The sequence below is a fragment of a genome, unplaced genomic scaffold, assembly GCF_019419815.1.
Source record: "Pyrus x bretschneideri cultivar Hongxiangsu unplaced genomic scaffold, Pyrus_bretschneideri_v1 Contig6, whole genome shotgun sequence".
NCBI classification, from domain to species: domain Eukaryota; kingdom Viridiplantae; phylum Streptophyta; class Magnoliopsida; order Rosales; family Rosaceae; genus Pyrus; species Pyrus x bretschneideri.
In genome coordinates, this window is record NW_025999798.1 from 337,345 (window position 1) to 349,749 (window position 12,405).

General features: G+C 38.8%; 2 protein-coding genes across 4 annotated transcripts; both read right to left on the reverse strand.

Annotated features, from left to right (window-relative positions):
- Positions 1 to 1,283: 1,283 nt before the first annotated feature.
- LOC103929178 (transcription factor TGA2.3) lies at positions 1,284 to 5,011 on the reverse strand. 2 transcript variants are annotated; one of them, XM_009338327.3, is made up of 10 exons: positions 4,801 to 5,011; positions 4,506 to 4,609; positions 4,137 to 4,426; positions 3,619 to 3,684; positions 3,463 to 3,522; positions 2,808 to 2,885; positions 2,663 to 2,720; positions 2,174 to 2,445; positions 1,840 to 2,085; positions 1,284 to 1,766 (listed from the first exon to the last, which is right to left on the reverse strand). In XM_009338327.3, exons 1-10 carry the CDS (start codon positions 4,863 to 4,865, stop codon positions 1,620 to 1,622), a joined length of 1,386 nt encoding a protein of 461 aa, XP_009336602.2. In that variant the 5' UTR covers positions 4,866 to 5,011; the 3' UTR covers positions 1,284 to 1,619. The 2 variants fall into 2 exon arrangements, with proteins under 2 accessions (XP_009336602.2, XP_009336601.2); XM_009338326.3 differs by having other exon boundaries at positions 3,619 to 3,699; positions 4,801 to 5,010.
- Positions 5,012 to 6,966: 1,955 nt separating this feature from the next.
- On the reverse strand, positions 6,967 to 10,727 carry LOC103929177 (CTL-like protein DDB_G0274487). 2 transcript variants are annotated; one of them, XM_009338325.3, is made up of 7 exons: positions 10,400 to 10,727; positions 9,617 to 10,077; positions 9,282 to 9,465; positions 8,943 to 9,167; positions 8,729 to 8,845; positions 8,010 to 8,243; positions 6,967 to 7,887 (listed from the first exon to the last, which is right to left on the reverse strand). In XM_009338325.3, the coding sequence occupies exons 1-7, from the start codon at positions 10,451 to 10,453 to the stop codon at positions 7,672 to 7,674; spliced, it is 1,491 nt and encodes a 496-aa protein (XP_009336600.2). In that variant the 5' UTR covers positions 10,454 to 10,727; the 3' UTR covers positions 6,967 to 7,671. The 2 variants fall into 2 exon arrangements, with proteins under 2 accessions (XP_009336600.2, XP_048427580.1); XM_048571623.1 differs by lacking the exon at positions 8,729 to 8,845.
- Positions 10,728 to 12,405: the final 1,678 nt, after the last annotated feature.

Below are 12,405 nucleotides of genomic sequence, written 5' to 3' on the forward strand. Positions count from 1 at the left end.
ACGAAGTATTTTGTATGCTTCGATCTCTCCCAAACTTTATATATAAATCCCGAACTCTTCCCTTCAACTACCCAACTCACCATTTCCGGATCAGAAATCCCAAAACGGAAAAAGCACTTTTGATTTCCGTACTCTTGATCAATAATTCAACATGGAAATGCTGACAAACGCTAATCATGCATTCGAGGATGAAAGTGCTTATGTCGACGACGATGATGTCTTTTTTGCCGAGATTAGAAGCCAGATTTTGGCCTTGACATCTGACGATGAGGATTTTCCGGACTCGAAAAGCGCAAAATATAACTCATTTAGTAGCAGTGTCACCAAACGTCCTGCAGGTCACACTATTTCATCATCACTTGGATATATAAGCTGGTTGGGAAATAAGAACGGTTGTAGTTATGCAGTACCAGCTTCCCTTGCAAAGTTGTGGGAAAACAGCAATATTACTGGGACTGGAGTTTTTATCCCACAAGCTGTAAAATCCAGAAGAGATTGCAGGCCAAGTAAATCACTCTAATCCTTTCTTAATTACGATTAATCTTTCCGCATAGAAGAAAAAGGATTTTATTCAATCTTAATTTACCAGTGACTAATTTTTGTCTGGTGTCCGGCAGGAAGGATGAACAACGACAGGAGAAGAACTTACAAGCGAGTGGAGAACATGAACAAGCAGCCATGAGCACAAGTTTGCCAACCTCAAATAATGTCACGCCCCAGAGTGTTTCAAAACAAAACAGATTGCCGACAGGCGAAAATTTTGCAGTATAGACACTGCAAGCATCATGTGCCATAAATGTTATTGGCACTCCAAAAATCTCATTCTACACTCCTCACAAGTATTTTTCTTTCATAATATAAAAAGTCTGGAGTGTAGAATAAGATTTTTGAAATGCTAATAACAATTCTCTAATTATATACCATTTTCAGGATGTATTAGTTACGATTACTCTAAAATACTAGAAATTGTAACCCAATTTATTTATTTAGTTGTATCAAATAACAAACCACAGAATATGCCATATTTGTTTTAGTTGTGTCGAGCTTGAAATTGACACAATGACTCCTAGATGCTCAAGAAACAACGCCGTTTTGATTAGGGTAGAGATTTTTTCTTCTCGTGCAGTCCTCTTTGTTTTTTAGCCTCCGAATTGAATAAATCAAAACAAAATCAAAAGGACCAAAAGAGTTCGAAAATCATTACCCTTTTGTAATATTAGGCGAGATTTTTGTAAAAGCCAAGGAATGGAACAACTAGTCCTACAATTCAGATTCCCCAAAAATGCTTCCAGTCCCCACAGACTATCTGATGCGATTAGTATAGAACATAATGCTAAAATGAGTATACATCCATCCATTTATGCCAAAGAGGACATATTCTTTTAACTTAATTACATGCTAGGGAATCACCAGTCGACCTTACCTAATTATCGACGTTTCGAAAAGCTTCATAAGGAAAAATAAGGAAAAAAAAGGGCGTCCGAAGAGTCCGAATCTGCATTTTTGATAGTTAACCATCTTCATGGTCTCGGCACTAGAGCTGGTTTACTAACAAGGGGGGAAATACCTAACTTTTTTTTGTAGGTCCTAAGGTGGGGCGGAGCTGATAGCGAACAACATTAGTCCCTAGGACGCGCTTGCCATAAAGAACTGAGTGCTCGGAGACGAGAGAAGTGCTCACTGATGACAAGAAGGGCGCGAGCTGCTTGGCGAGTGGTCAGAATCCGATGCAATTGTTGCAGAGTTTGCTGTCTCAAAAGGTCAGCCTAACAAGTAAAAAAGGTGTGCAAGTTAGTTTTTGCATATCAAATGTATTTGCATAAAAGCGCGCTTGGTTACCTGGTGAAGGAAATTCTCAAGTGTGGCCAGCTTTCCCATAGCAATTGCCATTTGGCCCATGTAGTCCGCGACATTATCAGAACCAGTGGGGCAATGACTCGGCGAGGAAAGTGTTTCCACAAGAGATTGTTGCAAAGCTTCCATCCCTTGCGACAAGGCATCTTCAGCCTGTTGGGAGGATTGCTGCAGATTGCATATTCCCATCAACTGCTGGTCTGTCAAAGGTTCGAGGTGGTTCCCAAGTATCTGAATATCCAATGACAAAAACCCGAATAAAGATAGGCCTACAGTGAAGTATATACAACTTAAAAAACAAAATCACATGGAAGATCACCTTGAGAAGTTCAGACGAGCGGAATCCACCCAACCACATAAAACACCTTTCAGCGGGCGTCTTCCACATGCCAGAGAGCATGTGAAACACATCAATCTTTGCAGCAATGCTCTTCAACCTGAATATCTCATCATAATGTGTCATTACGCTGTCAACTAGAATCCGCAATTCATTATCTCCCATATGGGAATTCACAGCTGATCGCATTTCATGTATTAGCCGCTGATGTTCTTCAAGCCAGCGTGCATACTCCAAGTTGAATGTTAAGGCCCCTGACAAGTACAATCAGTCATCAGAAACCAATGGATCAGGACATGCTTATCCAAATATCATATCATATATTCTCTACAAGTTACCCCGAACTGCAAACGATTGTTCATTGAATGCAGGACACAAGAAATTGCAAAACCTTTACAGCATTTTATGTTTCGTTTTCTTTAATTATCAAAACTAATTAAAATCTTCATGGATGCAACTGAAATAACTTACCATTTCCTGCCACTGAATGACCATGATCCCCTGGAAGTCCATCTGCAATATATATACCCTGCATTGAAACACCACCAGAAGAAATGAATAATTACATATATGTATACACACACATATTACCGATGAAAAATACAAAGTCGTTCACCTGCTGGCGGGCTCGCTGAAGCTCTTGCTCTAGCTGCGAAAGCCTAAGTCGACTATTTTCCAGCTGCTGGACATATGCCTATGTATCCAAAACGAAAACCTATAAATGATCCAAATATGTTCCATTCATTAACTTAAGACAATGTAACATTTTCATTCAACAGTTCAAGGTTGAAGAGGCTCAGTAAATTTGGGGGGAACATCAGTAAACTAGAAGGGCATCAAAAGTAAGAAAATTAGAGGAAGGGAGCAGAAAGTAAATGGTTAAAAGGGTAAATCCCACCAAAAGAGAAGTGAAAAAGGGGAGGGAGGCTAAAAAAATAAGCCTTTGCTATTAAAGAGAATGAGAAGGCTGAGAAGCATTTAAGGCAAACCAAATTTCTATTGACCTTGCAGTGAATTTTCAGGGTTGATACCAAGATTTTGTCTCAACATAGCTAAAAGATTTAGACGCTGGGTTACAGACCTACACCCTGGTATACCAGTGTGTCACGCCAAACGAATAACGCGATCCCATGTGTTTTAATGCTCTCACATGACGTTACATAATTAGTCTAAGATGTCACGGCCTAACAAAGTGTAGGGAAGCTTTCTCGTTGAAAATAAAAAGAAAAAAGACATTCAAATACGTGCTGATGGAAAGTAAAGATGTATACTTTCTTCCTTAGTCGACTCTTCTTTGCTGCTTCTCTGTTCTGGGCCAGCCTACGTAGTGTCTGTAGATAAGTTAGCTTAATGGGATTAGCATTTAAGATCGAAAATTACTTTCTAATTAATAAAATCACTTTTATCAATAATCCAAATATCCTAACCTTTTGGTCACCAGTAGTTCTTTCCTTTGCCTGCTCTGTGGAATCCACTACCATTAGTGCTCCATGCTGCACTCCATGAAGCTTAAAACAAAATCGTATCTCACATTAATCCACTGACACTAAAAAATTGGAAAGCTAAATAAAGTTTACAGTAAACTATGCAGATTTAAAGCAAATCAACTTAAGATATGGGCCAAGTTATTAAGGTACTAATTGAATTGAAAACATTCTGGAAACTATTTTTTTAACTGACAAAGCGATATTCTAAATTATTTATAATTTACGAGAGGAAGATTCGAACTATAATGCAAATGGGGCAAGCCGTAAGCACACTGCTCTAGCCAACTGACGGAACAAACGTCTTGAAGCTTGAAACATGGATGGTAATCCAAAATTCCAAATTTCAAAAGATTCTCAATTCCACCAGGCCTATAGAAAGATTCCCATGAAAAAGTATGGTAGCAGTCTAGCAGACACATATGCTCATGAAACAGAGACCAAGAGAGAGATGGTGATACATGGTTTTTGTCATCGGTGTCAACATCCGTCGAAGTGTCAGTCTGCTGGCTGTTGTCAGCCATGGCTGAATTATCACCCCAATTCTCAAAGTGTCCGTTTCCAGACGACGTCGTCCCTTTCTGCTGCTGGTACATGTATGGCTGCTGCTGTCCTGTGTCCACACACCCTCCTCCTCCTGTTCCGGTTATAGTTGATCCTATGTCTAAACACCCGCCAACGTTCAAGGTCCCGTACTGCAAGCTATCGGGTACACCGCCAACATTGTTTGCTTTTAAGCTGAACATGGAGCCTACACCAGATTAAAACCCATATATTAGAGAGAGAAAGAGACAAAAAGGAGGGGGGAGAGAGAGAGAGAGAGAGGATACTTGGGCTTAAAACAACAACATCATCGTGAGGGAAGACGGTAGCGGACTGTTCAAGCTCTCCAAGATCCGTAAAACGCGTTTGGTTCCGGTCACTGTCGTCTCCCCTGTTTTTTCACATCGCAGAAAAAACAGAGCAATTGGGTTTATCTTTTACCGCTAAAAATCCGTATACTCCCATAAATTTCAAGGCTTTATGGTTTTTACGCACAACCCATTTCTCATACGCCATTAAAACAAAACCCAGTAGAAGAAGAAACGTAAACATAAACAGTAAGAAGAGGGGAGAAAGAGAGACCTGAAATAGAAGGAAGAGTGGGAGTAGAATTCTGGGTTTGTTGACGCTGCTTTGAAGCTTTGCATTTTTTTTTTACTGATTGGGTGGTGATTTCTTCTGCCTGCATCACTTTAAAGCAAAGAAAAGGCAAAAAAAGACGATCTTCATACGACCTTTAACAGTTGGAGAGAGAGAGAGAGAGAGAGAGCAGGGTGAGTGAAGTGAAGAAAATCTTGATGTAGCTTTAAGAAGAGGATAGCGTATCAGGACATCCTGTTTAATAAATTTTAAAAGACCAGGCTTTTTATTATTGCTTTCTGACTTGGGATTTTAGCTTCCCAATACCCCAGAGCGAGAGAGAGAGAGAGAGAGAGAGAGAGAGAGGGCCTTACGTTTCCTCAGTCTCTCCCGTTAGAGCGTTTCGAACACTCTCTCCAATCTTGAAGAAATTTTTAATTTTAACGAAAACATAAATGATATATCATGTGTTTTAATAAGAATGATGAGAAATTTTATTTTTTATATTATTAATTTAACCACACAAATAAAAAATAATGGAAAAACCATCCAAACATAAGGGCAAATAATCTGCCTCCAAATTAAGGAGCGTGGGACAACTAGTCCACTTCGCCCAAGACAAAAATAAGACCCCTACTTTGTTTATTCTTTTAGCTCTAGGGTCTCTTCCTGTACTCAAGAGTATAGAGTAGTAGCGTTTAGTTCTTTCTATTTTCTTCTCTCGAGAAGAACTTTTACTAAATAGAAGTGGAATTCGTATTATTACGGAAGTATGTTAAAATTTATAATTATGTGTGATTAGTTTGAAATATTAATGTAGTGTCATCTTACTGTAAGAGAAAAACTTTGGTAAAACACTGAGATTTCATCAGTGTCCTAAACAAAAACTGCAAGCCAAACAAAGAAGTTAAAATAAGTGACATTGTGTCTAAAGTTTGAGTTGTCATGTTAGTACTTAAGGCGTAGGCAAGGCATTCTTCATTGTAGGTAAAAAGTAGAGAGGAGTATCGTTTAGATCTTTTTCAATTAAAACAGAGATCCCTACGACGCTACCTCGAGTTAATTACATATTATTATATGATAATGTTAAAACACATAACTGTGTGTGAGATAACGACACAGTTTCTTATCTTCTTTTTTGGTAAAAAAGTTTCTCTCCTCTTTTTCTCTCTCTCTCTCTCAGCTCAATCCATCTATCTCTATAGACTGTATACAATTATTATTTACTAGTAGGACTGCAAGTCCTGCAGCTGCAATATACGAATCATGGGGACGGGTGTCAGCGCGCGAAAAATGATGGATGCGAAAATCAGATTATTTTGCGGATGAGGCCAAAAATAGAATGAGCTCCTCTCCGGTTCTCTTCACGAGGTTCCTGGAAATTCTTCGTTTATATTTGTTCATCGTATATCAAGTGATCAAAAATTATTATAAATTTTTTTATTTAAAATTTAATATAAATAGTATTTGATAAAAAATTTCACAAAGAGGATCCTCATTCCTAAAAATAAAAATAGTTTAACATTAAAATAATTTAATCATTAAATTAAATCAAGAGGTGTGATATACACATAATACTTTTTACTTCTCACACACCCTTCTAATTTTCAACTGTCAGATCGGATGAATTAAAGAATATCAAAAAAACAAAAATTAATAAAAGGTGCGTGAAAAGTAAAAATGATACGTGGATAACACATCCCTAAATCACTTCCTAATTATTATTTTAATTATTAAGGGGTTGCTTGCTTGAAGGGAATGGCAAGACAGGCAGCAGATGTGGTTTTATAGCCGTAGAACTGTGTGGTAGACTCGGCAGGAACAACACAAGCCCCTCTTGTCCTGCATTTCTTGTTGTAAATATATTAGGGGTGTAAGTTCATTAACACATATTTGCGTTTTTGGATTTGCATTACATTTATAGTGCGTCCCAAAGCCGAAAAAGAATACGACGCATTTCATACGGCAATCGTACGCTTTGATGGCGTGTCCCTTTCACTCCTTCCTTCTGCTGCAGGTTTTTCGTCTTTTCTCTGTTTTTCTCTCTTGATGCTCCCGCTCTCTGCTCTCTGTGGTGTGTGCCCCTCACGTGACCTTGGGGATCTTCGGATGATACGGAAAACTGTTTCTCTAAGAATCACTTGTGATCATAAACATTTTTTTTTGAAATGATTTCTCGGAAAATATTTGGAAGGGCTATATTGAAAAGATACTAAACTTCTCAATAAATTCGCTAGAAGTAATCTTATATGTTCTAAATCAATCACACAATGCTCATGCGAGAAAGTTAATCTGCTCATACTAGAAGGGCCCACAAGGAAAAGAACCCTTTCCCACTCTAGCTTATATCCTGTAAGCAACTAGCAAGGATGCTTCCTGCAATTTCTGGACTTGTGTTTACAGCTTTTGTAATGTTGCATTGGATGACGAACACAAAGTCTCTTCTCCTGTGACTCCTTTTCCCTTGAGCCAAAAGAAGATAAATGTTGCTGCAAGCCCGCAACCGGTTCCCAACAAATAGACTTGGATGTTTTGATTAATTCACAAGTTACATATAATCGAGACATCGAAACAAAAAAGCCAAGTTATGAACAAAAACAAGTGATACCTCAAACGGGTACATCCGGTTAAACGGAAGTAACAAATCCATCATCAGAAGAACCTTTGAAAGCCTGAGAGCAAGGAACAACGGAGTTGCTTCCTCGGTCTCATTGTTCTCTCCTCAACTCTAAACCAACGCCGTGAAGGTATATGGTCTCATAGCTCTGCCTAACCAATTAACTTCAAACAAAATTCTCTACCTATCACATTTTCCCTCTTTTGTGAGTGACAAAGACCCTATAACAGTGTACATTTTTTCTCGCAGGTAACTTTTTAGGCAGGGAGTGTTTCTTGTGTGTGGTTATCAAAGTGGTGGTGGGTGAACACTTCCCTCGCTCGTGAGCTCCTATGTTGAAGACGCTGGTGTAGCATCTCCGACATCTGGTTGAAGAACTCAGCATCCCACCTGTGAATCAACAAGGGGTCTTCTGCATAACAAATATAAATAGATGTAACGGCACTTTCCACAACCGCCATCGCCAGCCCCACCTGAAAATACATGATCCATGCTAAGGTTTTCTACTCTCAAGAAAACAAGAACAAAATTACAAGACGATCAAAGGTCAAAATCCATCTCAACTTGAATAAAGATCCTGATTCAAGAAACTTACCAAGACCATTCCCATCAACATTGCAGTGGACCCCACCATAACTACTCTGTCCCTATACTTAATCCATGTCCAGATCCCGGCGGAAGTTCCAGTAATAAGCCCGCCCAAAACTGTTCCCATCAATAAAACAGCACCTGAACAATCGTAGGCAACAAGAGCCTCCACTCCAGTAGACTGAAATAACTCCCAGGCATCCCTCGCTGAATGATTGAAGCCTTTGCCAGAAACAGCTATCTGTAGGGAACGACGTCACTCACAAATAACTACTTCTCCACAACTTAAACAAAAAGCAAGAACTAAGTGATGCTCACTTAGGGTTGACATAGCACCACTGGAAAACGAGGATGATCAGTTTTAGGCAGATAATGTTGTGATTAGATACAAGGAGAGCAACACGTGAATGGAAAATCAAGTTGTTAACTTAAAATATAATCAGCCAACCTGCCTTGTACTAGAAGTCTCACATTTAAAATTATGACCCCTCTGTTTTTTACTAAAATAAATATTACCGTTGTTAATATATAGGGTAACAATTTTGGTGTTCCTTTTAACAAGATGCAAGGATTGCTATTTGTTCTTGAATTTTGCCAATTGCATACAAAGGTTGTGAGATTACTATGCAGCATTACTTGCAGTGCACCAGTTCTTTTTGGACAAAAATATGTTGCTTTAATCTCAATTGAAAATTAAAACGGCAGCGTTTGTTAACAGAAAACTACCTGCACATAGGCATACTTGTTAAAGAAACGGACAAGAGTCTCCACTAGATGGAAGAGAAAATCAACACAGCAAAGTAGGCACTCGTTGTTGCCTATCTTGGACCGGACTCCCCTGATCTGAAATATGTTTCAAAATTGTAAGAACTAAGATACTCACCCTTAAACTTAAACAGAAATATAAGGAAATCATCGTTGCAAACACATGTCTGTGTACCTTCCACCGCAGTGTCCGAATGAAAGCTGTGAAAAGTGAACCATAGCAGATACTGCCAAAAGAAGTTGTGACTGCATACCGAAGAGACTTCATCAGTGAGTTTGGAGGCATTGACGGTGCCTCCTTACCACCATGGATAAGAACAAGAAACACCATCCCAGACACTATAACATGCACAGTATTACAGAGTACTGCACCCGTCCAAAATAAGCTTATAGAGAGAACCTAAGGACATGTGCGATAGCATTATTAACGTCGTTAGCTGAGGCATTTTAATTGTTATACCGCATCCATATACCAACAACAAGAATGAAAGAAGAGCAAAACATGCCAGCTCACCACAAGAAGCCACCAGCGTCCACCATCTCCAATGCTTGAAGCTACAACACCAGCTGCCCCAAAGGACCATAATACCATCCATAAAAGCATAATAAGTATGAAAGCATATGCTACCCTCATAACTTCACGAAGACTCCATACCATCTTGACAGCTGCTTGCAGCACCAGCATGGTAAAGGGAAGTCTATTGATTAACAAAAAAGTCAGAAAGACTGCAAAGGGATCTGATCATTCCATTTCTAATTAGATATAAATTAAGACAATCCACAAGTGCAAAGAATTGTTCCTCTTGAAGCTCAATAATGGTCCAGAAAAACGAAATTTCGAAGTCATACCTGCCCACAATTGAAAGAACATACATGAACTGCAATACAGCACCAATCGCAAATGCAACACCCCAGAAAATTTGTTCCATCCAAAACAATAGAACACTAATCACAGCAAGATAAGTAGTCAAGATGTGAACCGAAACCTTCATCATGTGAGTCGCTTGAGAACGGAGGAAAAACAACCATGTCCAACCAAGAAGTGTCCCAACTCCCCCGGCAAGAGCATAAAGCAGCCAATAGTTCTCCGTCAACCCCCTTTGATTTTCCAAAAATCTCTGGGTGTACCTATCTATGTTTAGCCTATCTGTTTTCTTAAACCTATTGGTCCCCAGAACCGTAAGAGCACATCCCACCAAAATCAAATGAATCAGAAACACTCCCAACCAGAAAATGTCACGCCATCGTCGCGATGGCTCAGCAGCCAGGGCTTGACCACCATCCAGGCTCCTCCGACTCGAGACTAGATTCTATAATCAACAGAAACCAAACAACAGCAATTAAATTCAGAAGCCTTCGACATCAATTCGAGCTAAACCATCAAATTCAATTAAACCAATCAAAAAGTTAATAACTTTTCAAGCATAACATGGTCAATGGAACTGAATTTAACTTAATTAAGGTTTAAAACCTAAACAATTACAGTTTACACACGAAAATTGAACTGAAATTTCCAAGCACAGCGATAAAAAATTAAAAAAAAAAGAGCAAAAAGCTTTGTTCTTTGCAGGATTCAAAGTGGCTGGAAACTTCAAAACTAAATTTAAAAACTTCAGGCGAGTATGCAGTTACCGGATCAGCGGTGTCGATGGAGGAGGAGGAGGAGCTGTGAGAGATGCTGTTCATGCTGAGGGGGACAAAATGACGCGCATTGCCGGAAAGAACGAGAATTTGAGGGGTTTTCGTGCAGAGAGAGAAAGCGTGAGGAACAAGGCGAAGAAGGAGAGGGAGGTCAATGGAGGGGTTTAATAATTTTCAGGGTTTGGTAATCGATTAATTAAATTAAATAAGGAAATAATACTAAAGAAATGTAAAATTGGGGAAAACGAAGAGAAATGGAGGGGAAGAAACTGAAACTCAACGGCTATCAGTTAAAAAAAAGAGCTTTTCGGCTTTCGGCTTTCGGGTTAAGGTTTGAGGTTTGACCAAGAGAAGAAGCTTGTGTCCTGATTAGCAATATTGTGAAATGTGCGGGGTGTTTTTCGTAATATCGACGTCCCAATGTGAGTGACTATCTAGAAGCTTCCAGACGTGTTCGTTGGTGTGACAGTGGCAGACAATGAATTCGGCTTTTTCCTCTTTTGAGAATATTATCCACGACATGGAAGAAAATAGTGGGAATTGCAAGTTTTGTTCCTTTTGGTTGTACCACTATTAGTAGTCCAATGTACATGTGTAGAAGAAGTCATCAATTGAGCCCTGGAAGAGAAGTCGTAAATTGACACACACTAGTAATAGCAAAAGCAATATTCGGCCTAGCGAACGTCAAGTGATATAATGTTTCAACAAGACTCCCATATGATGTGGGATCGGGCAAGTGCTCTCCCTCAGTTGTGAGCGCTTGATTGTGTGGCTCACTAGATGTAGAACAAGGCTTGCAAGTATCCATACCTTCCTTATGTATGAGATCTTTACCATACTTAGCTTGATTAATAAAGATATCACATTTTTTTGTTAGGATTCAAATTTGATTGACAACTGCTACTTAGTACTACGGTCTAATGATATTCTTCTTCATTTATAAATAAGAGGTCTTAGGTTCGATTTTCGCCAAAGGCAAATTTTAACCACATTATTGCTAGCCCATTGTAAGGCTTAGCTTGCTCTCTCACCTCCTTAGTATAAATAATATCATTTATCCAAAAAGAAAAAATTTTGACTGACCACTAGTTTTATTTCAATCTAATCATTTACCAATGCATCAAATGTTAGAGTTTGGTAGAGTCGAGAAGTTATTTTAATTGAATATTGCATGACTTCTTAAATGTAAAGAATCATTTTTCTTTACTTGCAAATTATAATCTGACATGTTTACGGAAAGAACTCAATTAAATCACAAATACAAAAATTCATACACGTCTATGAAATTATGATTTGATTTTGTTTACGACAAGGAATGTATCATTACATGCAATGATACGAGTATTTTCCATTTCAATTTTTACGATATACGGAAAACAAAATGGACGGTTCGCTGGTTTCCTCTCCGGTATTTGATTTTGATTGGTGTATCATTTTCTCAAAAGCCGGCTCAATCCAAACTCAGTGGAAAAGGACCCGTAACCAGCAAATGATCAACATTTTTCAAATTTAAAATTAGTAAAAATATGACTATGGAAGGATACTTGGATTTCACGTTTCAAATTTTTTTTTATGTGCAATTCAAAACTTTGAACGCTTCAATTCAATGGCAACTACATTATGAGTTTATACTAAAATCCAAATAAAATCACTAGTCAATAAAAAAAACATTGACGGGCTTCATTGATTAGGCATTCTTTTGGGCCAAACTTGGACTTATACATGGCATGGCCCATAACCTTATGTCATCTTTAACCGACTCGGCCAAATGACCATAGGGTCAAAAATAGTTCGTTTTGACATAAAAACTATCTCCAATCGAGGGCTAGGCCAAAGGGCTTGTGGTCCCCACCCGATCAAAAATGGGAGAACTAGCCAAAGGGCTGGCCAAAAGCAGCCAGCCTTATAGCCCATCCTTCCAACGCCAGAATGTCAAGCTTGACATTTTGTCAGCCCTCTAACTCAGCCCATTTGAATGTCAAGGACTACCTGGCGTC